Source organism: Neolamprologus brichardi, chromosome 2 (assembly GCF_056152115.1).
Source record: "Neolamprologus brichardi isolate AB-2024 chromosome 2, ASM5615211v1, whole genome shotgun sequence".
Taxonomy (NCBI): domain Eukaryota; kingdom Metazoa; phylum Chordata; class Actinopteri; order Cichliformes; family Cichlidae; genus Neolamprologus; species Neolamprologus brichardi.
In genome coordinates, this window is record NC_142105.1 from 21776324 (window position 1) to 21790600 (window position 14277).

General features: G+C 39.2%; 1 protein-coding gene across 4 annotated transcripts; it reads right to left on the reverse strand.

Moving 5' to 3' along the window:
- Positions 1–127: 127 nt before the first annotated feature.
- Positions 128–14194, reverse strand: rnf44 (ring finger protein 44). 4 transcript variants are annotated; one of them, XM_006781672.3, is made up of 12 exons: positions 12510–12645; positions 12144–12245; positions 9373–9565; positions 8965–9187; positions 8602–8769; positions 8008–8181; positions 7726–7887; positions 5611–5726; positions 4801–4888; positions 4433–4554; positions 4249–4348; positions 128–4154 (listed from the first exon to the last, which is right to left on the reverse strand). In XM_006781672.3, exons 3-12 carry the CDS (start codon positions 9477–9479, stop codon positions 4092–4094), a joined length of 1323 nt encoding a protein of 440 aa, XP_006781735.1. In that variant the 5' UTR covers positions 9480–9565; positions 12144–12245; positions 12510–12645; the 3' UTR covers positions 128–4091. The 4 variants fall into 4 exon arrangements, with proteins under 4 accessions (XP_006781735.1, XP_006781737.1, XP_006781738.1 ...); XM_006781674.3 differs by lacking the exons at positions 12144–12245; positions 12510–12645 and adding an exon at positions 13943–14194; XM_006781675.3 differs by having other exon boundaries at positions 8650–8769; positions 12144–12580.
- Between the last annotated feature and the right edge of the window lie 83 nt (positions 14195–14277).

Consider the following 14277-nt stretch of genomic DNA (forward strand, 5'->3'; position numbering starts at 1 on the left):
GCAGTGATGAGATCTTATTTCTCTCTTCTTCTTCTTTTTTTTTTTTTGAATAACCTGATGTTATTTAAAGTACAATGAGCCATATATCCCCCAACCTTGAATAGCGAGTCAGATGACAGTTGTGATATTGGTATACATCATACATTTATTAGTGAACAACCCTCTCAAATCAGCCACAACAATTAAAAAAAAATATGATTGCACTACTTGGTAAAGCATAACTAGCAACTTTCATTTAAAAAAAGTACAAATCTTAAAAATTTCAAACAGTATACAGATGTATATATATAATACACTAACTAGTTATGTTAAATGCTACAAACAATATGATTCCAATGGAATGAAAAATTATAACATTAATAAGAACCATTTCCTATATATAATATATATTAGTTGTTTTCTCCCCCTCCCACCCGCCCCAATACAAACATGGAAAAAATGAGGTAACTGTAAATGTGCAAGTACCAAAGCAAAATATCTGCCTAACACAGAACACATGCCCCTGGCTCTGTTGGTGGGTGGGTAGTCTGGTGTTCAGGCGAGGGCCCCTAGAGGCCAAGGAGAGTAAGAACAGTAAACCACTATCCCACCACAGCAAAAAAAGAAGAAAAATCATTGGTAAACAATAAATGGCGTCTACGGAGCAATCGATCACAAATCCTAAATAAATTTTAGCTGCTTATTGGAACACAGTTTTCCACCACACAAGCTGTGAGATTATTCAATAACTCTTAACAGAAAGACTACAAGACTCTATTCTCAATTGTCGTTAAAAATTACTTCATTACCTAGGCCTTAATGGGAGGTTCTTTTTAATTAATAGGGTAACTGGATATTGTCAATTAAATATTTACTCCAAAAAGAACAGTGCTAACATTAACATGAATTAAGGTAATCTATATGTGAACAATATATTTTTAAGATATTGATACACTGAGAGCAAGAGCCTGATAGGCAGGTACAGTACTACACTGAAATAAGTATGACAACACTTTCTTTTTTTCCTTTTTTCTTTTTTTTAAATCCCTTAAACTATATTGGTTTTCACTTACATTGTTTAGGGGTATTGGTATAACATGCTTTAAGAATACATGGGATCCATGACAAACTATTGCATTCACGCAAGTGAGTTTTCATACCTAAAAGCAGAACATCTAGCACCTTTTCACTATGGCTTTTGATAAACTACAGTAGTTTCAGAGCATGTAATTTTCAGTCGTCAGGGCAAGAACAGTAACACAATGTATGTAAGAATTTCTGGATTCAAGACCAGTCTTTTTTTTTTTTCTCTTCTTCTTTTCTATAAAATGAAGTTAGCGCAATAAAATCTTGTAGTCATTCAGTTCTATTACAAATGTGTGCAGTACAATGCATGGCAGTTATCAGCTGAGCGTTAAGATCCAAACCCCCAGAACCCGAAGCCAACTAAAGCTAAAAATCAGTTGGGATCTGGTTGACAAGCATGCATATTGTGCACCATTAAATAGGTCCGACCAGATTTTGAGAGATCCTCCACTATAACACTTGTTTTTACTTTTTTTTCTTCTTCTTCTTCTTCTTGTTTTTTTTTAAAGTCATGCAAAACACCTCTGAAATAGATCTGGGAGTGAATTAGGTAGGATAGTGTGCACTGTGGCACGTTTAGAAATGGGATCACAACCGCTATGTCTGAACATATGGTTTGAGTACAAGAACAAAAGTCAAACAGGTTTGAATAATACACTTGTAAATGAGTTGCAGTGTACATTGCCTCTTTTCAGTGAATATTATTAACATATTTACTGATCTTTTTTTCTTGCATGCCTGTCTTTAAATGATGTAATATCTACTATTTCAGACAAAACTGAATATTATAATTGATTACATTAAATTATTTATGGTCTGAGGAAAATGACCAAACTAAATTCAGATATACCCTTTTCATGGCATCCTTTCCATCTGAAATGGACTGTTCTCCTTTATTTTTATATACCGAGAGGCCCTGAGTGATTTTTTTTAAACTTACAATATATGCCAGCGAATAGATATGTACACATAGGTTAATTCTCAAAGCTGTGGGTTTAACTCATTAAATGGCTTTTTTTCTCTTGAAGGTGGCACACATCAACGACTCACATTCACGTAAGAAACAAAATTTAAAGGAAAAAAAAGGCAAGATCCCTTTACACATAAAAGCAAAGGTTACAACCGCCTGTTAGTGCTTAGTGGGGCAGTTAGGAGGCAAGAGAGAATTAAAAGCAAAAGTTCATTTGTTGCTCTTTTCCCTCCCACCCCTAGTAGATCCTGTTTTCTTTTTTTAGCATCAACGCAAGCAGGGAACTAGAAGTCAAACAGTGTTTCTACACTACTGAACACTCCAGCTCTGTGTCATTTGAAGCCCGCTCTGATCACTGTAGAGCTGGTGGAGTGTCATCAGTGACTTCTACAAGGTTTTGTCAACATTCTTCTGTCTTCAAACGTTTATCTAAAAGCATTCACACTGAAGCTATACATACAGTTGGCTCTTTTACAACACCATTACCATGGCCTAAGACAATGACCTGACCGAGTTACCAGATTATAACACTTACACAAACATTGTTAGTGCTCTGTTTTCTTCAATGCATTTTCTCTAGAACGTAAAACCAATAAATAAACCTTAAAAAAAGGAAATAAAACAGCATACTTTCAAAACAAATGGAAATGACATAGTATTTTCAGGATTAGTAACAGGTTTGTGCTTGTCAAGGTCATAAAAAGGCAGATCTGAAATCTTCAACAGTAGGCTATATATGTATATAGGATTTGGCTCACAAACAATGAAATAAAAAGCCCAGTCTTCCTAAAAGGGGAAGAAAAATGTTCATTTAAAACTCGCCACTCACTGCACATATTGCTTTCTGCACAGTCCTCCAGAGCACTATGGCATCAGCATGCCCCTCAGAAGAGTGCTCCCATACTTTAAATACACAGTCATGGTGTAATCACATGCTAAGTCTTCTCTCATGGCGCTTTCTGAACAAGCAAGCAATTCATTTAGTATGCTTCTTTGTCTCTTCTATTTCTTTAAAATTTGATAATTTTGGTGGCAATGCTTGATTAAAATATTGCTAGTCTGAATCAACAGTTCATGCAAATCCTAGCATGCTGCCCTGTATCCAGTGGTTACACAATGCATTGGCTCTGTGAACAGGACAAACATACACGCACAATATGCACACACGCGTACACACTTTGCCAGAGGAACAATGCTGACGTGGAGGGTGGATGAAGCACTTGTGCAGTTATGCCGGATGACCTCGAAAAGACGCAGTCCATTAATCTACGACTGCTTTTTGTACAGATCCGTGTTCCAGAGTGGATTATCTGGGGTAGAGGATACCCCATGGTTGCAGTCCATAAACCTCAGGCTTAACAGAATCTGCACTGAACCACAGCAAGTCACACTTTCACAATAGCATCGGCAAAAAAACTAAAATAAAAACAAACAAACAAAAAAACAACCCCAAAAACAAATAATGGATAAAACCGTTAAAAGGATCAATACATTATTGCAGAACATACATTATTAACAAGTCACTTTGCCCAACACCTACACAAACATGCATCTATGATGGTTAGGTGTCGCCTCCAAACACAGATACCCATGTGGAAGTACTCCTATTATTTTTCTGCTAATTGCACAAGGTGTCCAGCCATCATTATCCAGGCTTCCGACTCACCTCTTCCAAAGCAGGACCCCCACTTTTCACAAACGCCCCAACCAAATCCACCAAATTTAAAAGAAACCCTGTAAACAAAAGCAGCAAATAATGCATTGTAGGGAAAAATCTTTGGAATCTGCAACGAGGGGGCAGAGAAAGAACTGGCTGGCGATCCCAGAACTCTGGCTATAGGCTGCGATAGGCAGTGGGTTTCATGTGACTCGGCGATGAAGCACAGCAGAGGTACAACAGGCTCCAGAAACAATCCTGGATTGCTTTTTATTTAGGAAGGGGCAGGAGTAGTGGATTGGTAAGCTATAATTACTGGAGGACGCAGGGCAGGTGTCCCCAGCTTTGGGGCAGACTCTGATGTGTGCAGCTTTCCAGTTCAGCACTCAGAGACAGTTCTCACTCCACCTCCCGGTGTACGTCCGAGGCATCGGCTCGGCAAATAGGACAAGTGCGATTGGTCTGAAAGCCAAACAACACTCAGTGTAAAGACAAAGTCTTCTAAACAAAGTACTAAAAATATGATTTTTAAAGGTTTAAGCAGACATCCGCTTACCTTTAACCACTTGTCCACACACTTGGCGTGGAATTCGTGGTTACACGGTAATACACGAAGTAGCTGCCTACACTCAAAGTCACTAAAGCACACAACACACCTGAAGGGATGGAGGGGACTGGTTAGTATCATTAAGCCAATCTACACTTACTGAATCCTACTGAAAAGTGAGAGATGATCTTACAGCGTTTGTTCAGATAGATGATTCTCTGAGTTGAATCTATAGGACGGAAGTTGCTCTATATCTGCTTTTGTGAGTCCTCGTGGTTTTGCTTCACCCAACCTCTCTGCCAGATTCAGTAATGCCTAAGGAGAGAGAGAGAGAGAGGGAAATTATGTTGATGTTTTTGGTGTTCCTTCTAGGTTTTTGATCCACATATAGAAATGAGAATTGTATTTTATAGGTGTTTTTCAGCACTTGTACATGAAGTCAGAATTCAAGAACAATGAGCGCTATATGATGCATTTGTATTACTGCAACCCTTTGGTATGTACCGTCAATTCAGCGTGGAAACAAGTTTACATGTGAGAGTGATTAACAAATTCACTAACTTCATAGTTCTCCATCTCCACATCATCCACATCCAGGTCTAAACTGATGGCTGGGCCCACTGCTGTTGGAGGCACAGGAAGCATTGACCTGAGCATGCAAACACACAGAGACAACAGGTGTAAGAAAGAACTGAACCCAAACACATAATTTCTCCTTGACAAAAGGCAGCACATGCTGTGCAAATACTAGCACCGAGTGGCAGCTACATTGAACCTCCATTTATTTTTAGACAGCAGAGATTCAAAAGTCATTATCATCATCAATATCCGCATAAATTTAAAAAGGATATGAAACACTAAACATATTCCCGTTTGAGTGCAGCTAGCCAAACAATGTAGAGCCACTTACAACTAAAGAATAAGTGGGTGAACATGGACAGTATATCCTCAGTTTCTCAACATAAAACACATTGTTGCAGCCAGAGCCAGCTGACTTTTACTTTAGTGTCGCTAGTTTCCTCTGAGTTATCAAATCTGTCACTAGTTAGCTAATATAAACGAATGTAAGTCTATTAGCCACAACCAACCAACCACATGACGTCACACTCCGAACTGACAGAAGATGGCACTAAACATGTTTTTATAACTTTAAGTACTTGTTTCTGAAATCCAGCTTCACAGAGTTGCATCTATGCTAGTTTTTGAGAGCGGGGCTCCTTCATATGTGTAGCATTTCATGTCCCCTTTAACCCTGATGTAGCTGCTGTCAATCATCAAAATCAGTGTAATCAGGCAGTTTTTATTGAAAAAAGTATATGATTAAAACTGCTATATTTCATCAAGAGGTGTGCTTTTCCTGCAGATACTCACAGGAAGTAAGGGAGGAAGCCTGGGTAGTAAGATGGGGGAGGGGGAGGTGGGGGGAGAGGTTGCTGCAACCGGTATCTCTGTCCACTCATTCGCCGGGGCAGCATGTGTGGATATGGCTGCAGAAAGACACACAGTGTCAAACAATTCAGTGTTTAAAGTTGTACCTTTTCTTCCATTTTACCTTCAAATGACAGTAAATTCAGTATTAATATTTTACGGAAATAAATTTTCATGCTTTAAAGTTGATGTAAAGCAACATTTGAAACAGCTGGAACAGAATGTGACCAGCTACTTTTAAGCACAGTAATAATATTACATTTTCTGTGTCAAATAAATAGGGAGCCAATTATTAAAATTTGCAAGTAATGTGCCTAAAACTGCTGATTATTCAGAGAAATTATTCTCATACCAGTCGCAAACATGAATTACTGTACAGTGCAAAATGCTTGAGCTACACCCCATTTCTTTATATTTCACAAGGAAAATGGGAAATAGATGCAGTGATTTATTAAAATGCGCAAACATATGCTGAAAAAAAACACAGTTTGTACAATTCTAACAGGCTTGAAGGTCAATTTTTATTTGTAGTTACAGTGCATATGGTGAGTTAATATCTGACAGTACTTTTCTCTGTTCATAATTCCATCAGTTAACAAGATTACCAACATCACAGGCTCAAATGCTGCCCCAAATCACAACAGGGCTTCCACTGTGTTCTACAGATTGATGTAGACACTCACTGTACTGCTACTCTTCTGACCTCTGTGTACGTATTATACCAAATCTTTCAAATTTGGGTTCATCGCTCCATAAGACCTGTTGCCACTGATTTTCAGTCCAGTTCTTGTGTAATTTGGCATACCTCTGTTTTTTCTCCCCATTACACTTCCTTAAGAATGGCTTCTTGACAGCCATCCTTCCACTGACACCACTTCTGGTGACGCTTATGTAGATGGATCAACTGAAGGGCCAGATGCATCTCTCAGGTGTCTGTTCTTTGCTTTTTCCTATTTCTTAAGGACACAACTTGTCCTGTTCATCTGCTGCAGATAGTTTTTTAGGCATGACACTTTTTTTGTCCTCCAATTGCCCTTAATTTTTAAGGACACACTGGACAACATGTCAAGAAATGCCAAATGTTCAACTAATAGCTCTTTGCATCTTGTTGGCACAAGTGCTATTTTATGCCTGTCAAACTGTGTTTTCATTCTGTGACAGGCTGCTAGTAACAAAATAGCTAAAGATAAAATTTAAAAATGGTTCTTTGCCAAGTTTTCCATTATGTGTATTGAGTTAGGTATTTTCCTTATGCTTTAATGTTTCATAGGTCAAAAAAAACAAACTCATCTGAAAATGGTCAGGTACAAGGAATGGACTGAAAACGAGTGAAAAAGGAGCAGCTTTGAAAGACCTACAGAAAGTCTGGCTCCTGAGAGTTGACTCAAGACATTGCACAGTAGGAGGAGGAGAAACAAGAAAATACAATTTACAAATGTGTGCAAAAATGTGTTTATTTCAAAAACTCAAAAAGGATTGTTTCAGTTCAGACTCTTACTCTGTAAATATGAACACAATGTGTCTGTTTTTTCATATATACATGAACAAATTGTAACCAGAATAAGTATTACAACTTTAGATTTCTAACTTCAATTTCACACCTCAAAAATCTTAATTTTCTGTAAAGCTTCTGGCATACTTAAATGCATCAGTGTGTATGCATCTACTCAGATTAGAGCACACTGGCGTGTGAATTTGAGACGCTTTCCATGCTCTCTGCTCAACCCAAAACCATCAGGGCATGCTAAAAACTGGGAGATCATTCAGTGGATTCATATTTTCAAAGTGGGAAAAAAGTTTTTCTAAACAGACAAGTTTGTTCTAACTCAATTGGAATACACGCATTTACCAACTACTGACTTTATCTTGACTTATAAATATAAATATAGCTGGTAAAGGCAAAAAGTACATAACGTTCAATCAAGAGAATGTAACTGTAACATTGGAAGGACTCATCCAACTTTTTGCAGCAGTAAAGCTAACATTAATGTTAGTTCCCTGAAAAATAGAGCTCCAGTTGTTAATCTGTTTAACTGTGTGAGTCACAGGCTGTCTTACCACTCCAAAGGGAAGCTCCTGATGCAGAGGCTCTTGAGGAAGATACTGAAGGGGCAAAGAAGGAGGCAGCGCTGGTGGGTGATGAGAGGGAGGGTAGGAGAAGGTGCCTAATGGGTGCTGGTCCCCTCTTAGGTCAACTTCATTGTCTACCCTCTGTAGAGGCTGCCAGGAGACAGAAAATGTCAGCATCGGGTCAAACATGCAGACTGACCAACAAGCAACAATATTCTCTGTTTTTCTACATTTTTATTATAGAACAAATATATACAGTGAAGTACTCACCATGCGTGGGTGCTGAGGCTGTAAAGGGACAAACTGGCTCAAAGGAGTAAGGTGCGGTGGCTGGTGGGGTGGTACAGATGGGGTTGGGTGCAATACAAAATGTTCGCTGGAGATCAGGGGTGGGAAGGCTTGATAAGACACCGGTATATGCTGCATGGTACATGCCTGTATGAGCTGAGGAGAGAAAACACCACAAGAACAAACATTTAAGTCAATTTAGAATCAAACCCAGTATTTTGAATAAGCCTCCACTTAACCAAAGCAAATTTGCTCCTTATATTCACAATAATGCAGCTATAATGAAAGCGTGTAGTGAATAGAAGCAATGTGCTGCATAAAGCCACACCACTGACATTACTAACACAACACCAGTCTGCTTAATAACAGTTAAAAAAAACAAACAAACAAAAAAAATACTTAAATATGCCAAAAATCTTATTTCACGCTGCCTGACTCATTTTTATGCTAACATGAACACTAAATTACAAATCCAAGAAGCTTGTTTGCTAATCATGAACAGTGACAGATTGCATGGCTGTTATGGCGTGCTACATGGATGCCACTGACATTTGGGCTCTTCCTTTTCAAACTCACAGGAGGAGGAAGGCAGCAGAGCAGAGAGAGCTGTCCGCTGAACATTACCGAGCATGCTGGGAGCTGCTGAGTGTTGCACCCTGGAAGGGGCTGCCCGGTGTGCATGGGAAATCCGTGGGTCGTCACCGTCGTAACAGTGTATGATATAGGAACCGATCCCTGGTGCATCTTTTAAGGGAACAAAGTAAGGGGGCAAGATGAGGCAAAAAAACAAAAACAAAACATGTCTGTCTGTTAAAAAACGTTTATTATATATTAACCCACAAGAGACTTAAAATAATATATTACTGTGAATACATCCGGTTAGATAGCACAGCTTAACACATTTAACAAATGGTAGAAACAGGTTACTCTCGCTGTTACCTGGTCATGTAGATCCACCATGATGGGGCTCTGCTGGGGCAGGTGAGCAGCAGGGTGAAGCATGCGTGGTGCTGTGCTGGTGTGGCTGTACTGTCTGGACTCATCTAAAGGAACCTGTTGGTGGTGTTGGGAGAAAAGCAGATGATGGAAGTTCTCATCCTGGACCGGCGAAGTGTGCAGTACAGGTCTGTCTCGTCTCCCCCACTGGCGTCTTATTGGTGGGCTATATGTCCATATAGGGAAAAAATAAAACAACAACAAGTGATTGCTACAAACACTGAGTACATTGTATGAAGGTATATGGTCTGAAATTGTTATAGAAACCATTTGACATGCTTGATGCAAAACTATACTTCAAAATAACTCAAAACAACAATCCTGGAAGGAAAGACAGGGCTGAGAGTTTACCTTCTCCTGAGGTGCACTGGGGCGTTGCAGGGCTCTCCAAGGAACCTCCTCGGGTTTAAGGGGGCTGTTGGTGGCAGCCTATTTACTGCTATTTCCCATGGTCGCATTGGTGACGTCGTGCAGACGAGTCACGCTCTGGGAAAGGAAATCGTACAGTGGAGGCACTTGTATGTTGCCTCTGATTGTCTTAACCCTGCAAAAAAAAAAAACACCAACAACAACAAAAATGCCAACTGACACGTTAATAATCATGATTATGCTGCAGTGCTTATTGCAGTGTCTATTAACTGAGCATGCACCAATGATAAGTGAAGTTTATGGGTAGAAAATAAAATGAATATTAACCTTTTTAAGAGGACCCTCTATGTAAGATTCCCAAATTGGATCAAAAAAGAAGGCTGATAACAGGATCACTGACACTATCTGCACACTGTTTTGGTTAGATTAAATATGAAACGAGCATTTTTATGAACTACCCTGTAAATTTCATAATACAAGTAACATAACAAGATATATGACTTAAGAAAGTGTCTGTAACTTAATGTTTTACTAAGGCACAAGAGGATTTATTTGCTCCTAGGCCCATATCTCACTGCTTTGTTTTAATGACCTCATTCAGGACTCAGAATTTATGAAAAAGGAGCTAAAGTACATTCACCGCAGCTCCCTTTATTTAAGTGCTAAATTTAAAGGGAAAGCTAATATAGCAGGGTGTTGGGCCACCACGTGCACGTTTGGTGACTATTCTACAAGTCCCTGAAACAAATAGATTAATGGAAAACCATTCCTCCAAAAGATTTTCCCTCATCTGGTGTTTTGATGATTTTAGTGAGAGAGCTGTGTAACACGCATTCACTGTGTCGAGATCTAGTGTTTGTAAAGGCCAAAGCTTATGAGTCATATCATTTTCATACTCAAACCATTCAGTGATCCTTGTGCCTATTGGATGTGGCCATTGTCAGGTTGGCAGCACAACAGAACAGTGCTTTTCCAGACTCAAAATGGGCCTTTGGTAGATAAGAAAGATTGGTCCTCATATTACTAAGGCAACAAGTCTCTGTTACCTTAATTAACTGCGTTTTATGCATTTTGATTGCTTTCATAGCTATTCGATAAACAAAAATGCAAATTGAAATGAGTAAATTCAAAAAGATAATTTTATAACAGATCTGATGATCTTTTTTGTGGTAAGGAGAAAAAAATTCTAGAGGGGTACAACACATTTATATTACAGTCGTTGGGGGTGGGCAATAACAAAACAAACACATGGTTGATATTCTGAGAAAAAAAGTTCACTTTCAGATTTAATAAAATAAGATATAACCCACAAAAAAGTATTTTACCCTCTTTTTGTCAAGAAAATTCATCTTTAATTTGCAAGGCCAGATAAATCTACACAACAGATTCCACCAGTTAATAGCAAATGTAACACACACAAACACAGTGTTGTGTGAGGAGGTGCAAAAGTAATCATCAATTTCACTGACACTTTCCTACACAATCATTCTTAATGCTAAATAAATCAGTATGTTGTCCTCACACACACCAAATTATTTTTCCTCATTGATTTCCAACTTAATGACATCAATGTATGACTTTAAACTTGGATTGTTAGCCACTTTTTAAAAAATACCTACACTGTCCTATGCTTGCGCAGGCACTGCCATCTGATCAACAAGGTTTCATCCCAGAATAAAAGATATTATTCTGAACAACTTTATATTGATTTTCAGCAGCCCTACCGTCCAAGTGAACAAGCAGAGCCAAAGAAAAAAATCATACCATCAGAATGCTCAGATCCCCTTAATTTAAAGTAAGGCTCAAGGTTCCTTTCCTTTTCCCTCTTCCCCTTTAATTTGCTACCAGGCTGTACACTAAAACTGACAATTTCTATAACTCATGTATACATTTTCGAATAAATATCACTTGAGCTAAAAAAAAAAAAAAATCTGTATAAAATAGTAAATTCTAAACTACACCTCTTCTCTGAGGGGCCTCCTGTCTGTTTCACTTACTGTTGCCTACTCCGAGATATGAAAATGTAACAAACACATCACGTTGCTAGTTACAGGTGCCTAACTGGACTAACAGGAACTGGATAATTACATCCAGCGGTATTGCCACTAATAATGAATTGTTTAAAAAGCCAGGTCGATAATATACACTACTTTATTCCGACTTTACTGCATTGTCTGTATTATACGTGGACATGACTTGAGTTAAACTACAATAATGCAATATCAACAGCTAAGGAATGTGCAAGCGGCGGTGTAATTGATGCGATTACATTGTGGGTGCTGATAAACAGGGGTCGCTGCAGCGTGCATGAACAAAAACATGGAAAGCCATGTGCTCATAAGACAAAGCAACAACAAAAGATGTGGTAGGTAAGCGGGTAAGCTCGCTACTGTGCAGCTTGTGAGGCCACTGCACCACAACATAATTTCACAACGACATTAGGTAAAAGCCCTACACGCATTGCTGCAAGATGAGAAACAATGATATCGGGGCATCCACCAGTTCCTTATAACCAAGGCAAATCAGATGTCCCCTGCTGAAGGAGAACAGCTAACTTTAGACGAGCTAGGCTAACGCTTTGTCCAATACTGCAGCTGCTGCAAATAACGTCTGTTAGCTAGCATGCTATTACAAGATTTGGATAGATATTATTACAACTGCACATCTAAACCCACATAACAATTCTACACCACAGACAGACACAAGTATTATTCAGCAATGAGTTTGGTCACAACACACTGCCCATATCTTACTTTTTTTAGCTAGTCTGCTTGTTCGACGAGAAAGGGAGATGTCAGGTGTTTCAGCCTTCGAAATGTCGTGTCCCATCAAGTTATCCTTGCACGTAACTGCCTCTAAACGACCACCACCATCGGCAAAAAAAAACAAAACCCAACGTTAACGGACTTTCAATCTTCTCTGTCCGACAGCTTTTTTGACACTGAGCCCGACGAAGCTGCTATTAGCTTGCTAAAGTTAGCCAGCTAGCACACGCTTTTAACAACTGCATAAGGAGTCCGTCTCTCCCCAGAAGCCGCTAAAATGGCCCGTCGGTTAACGGGAGCGTTTACCTGAGCAGGAAATACCGTTAATTGTGTAACAAAGACAACGTTAGCTACCATAAGACAGAAAACATTCCTTGGCGCGTGTATGTTCCTTGAAATGCATTGTTATGGCAAAACCACGCCTCCTTCACCGAGCGGCCAATCAGCATACAACAAACACAGACGGCAGACATCCTGACAGTCTTAGCTACAATGTATCAAAACAAGCAGCTGCGCTTCTTACTTGTAGCTTATAAACAAAACGCCGCCGGAGGGGTCGCAGGGAAAGTAGTGCAGATGACCGGAAACATTCAATTAAGTGTTACAATTAAGTGCAATTTTGAGGTTTTACACTACACTTTCAAAGATTTTTACATATAGATTGACTAAAAACTATGATCTATTCATTTCTATTTGTTAAGCTACCCACCAGTAAATAGTCAAAGGAGCTTGCAAAGAAAAGCGTCTGGACTTCTTTAAGTTACTTGAAGACGTTTCACCTCTCATCCGAGAGGCTTCTTCAGAACTGAAGAACTTCAAGTAACTTAAAGAAGTCCAGACGCTTTTCTTTGCAAGCTCCTTTGACTAGGATGACCTGGATGACTGAGAACCTTCACAGACATACCACCAGTAAATACAGCAACCCCATCTCGACCTCCACATGTTGCTCATTCAATAATGCATTCGCAATAATTCAGCAATATTTGGTACCTGCATCGACCTGCTATTATTTGTCAGTGCGTATTGCTGACTTTTATTCTTATTTTTATTTATTTATTTATTTATGTTACTCAAGTAGTAGGAAATACTAATTTCCATACGTCAGTTTTCCACTTTTCTCACTTTTCCTCACTTAAAAATGATTGAATATTTAGAATCAAATTACAATCAAACTTAGTCTACTAATAGTTTTTTTGTTTGTTTTGTTTTTGTTTTTGCTTGTAGAGGACACTTTTTGAACTCAACAACAGCACTGTTGCACACAGTCTGTTTTGATTCTCATTGGAGGCCACCATGTCCTACTGTAGACTACCCAGCCGGTTATGTAATATTGCACTTGCATGATCAAGTCAGACATAATAAGGGATTTTATGTTTCTGTTGGCCACTGAATGCAGCTGCAAAACATTTTACGTGATGCTGCACTTTAAGATTACCAAGCTTAAATGGGCTCACAGGCTACCTATTAGGCCCAATTTGTACTGTAAGACTTAATAAATAATACAGGGCGTTTTGGGTGCTTCAAGGCACAGTACCGGAGCATTTCTGACATTTTGCATGCATTTGAAGGGTGCACCTATGCAAAGCTGACTGGAGAGTGCAGTGGCCGTATGCAACATAGACTAAATGTAAACATTACAACATCGCACTCGGTAGCAGCAAAACAAGGAGGGGCTGGAGGTTGAGCAGGATGACAGCCCTAATAAGCCGTCTAACCATCTCCCGTTAAATAAAAGCAGCGCAAATCTTCAAATTTGAAAGCAATAAGAAGAGGAGATGTGTCGTTACCTGATTGTTAATATGCAACCATCTAGTTATGACTGATATGTCCCTTGTAATGTTCACATCTCGTTAGGCTAAGTGCGGCATCCTGTGGTCAGCTGTTCCCGTGTGGAACATTCCGTGGATTTCACCACTGCTGTAAAAAAAAAGGTGCTAAACATTACACTCTCACATTATCGGCAAGTTCTGTGTATATCTTGTGCGCATTTGTGGCTTCTCAGCCGTCGAGACTGATTCCGTTGGAGCCACCTTTTCGTTTTGGAAGTGGCAGTCCAGCCCCGTGTCTGTTTTGACTTTCTGCAGTTCCCTGTTACACCCCCATTTTTGCGTATTTCAAGAGC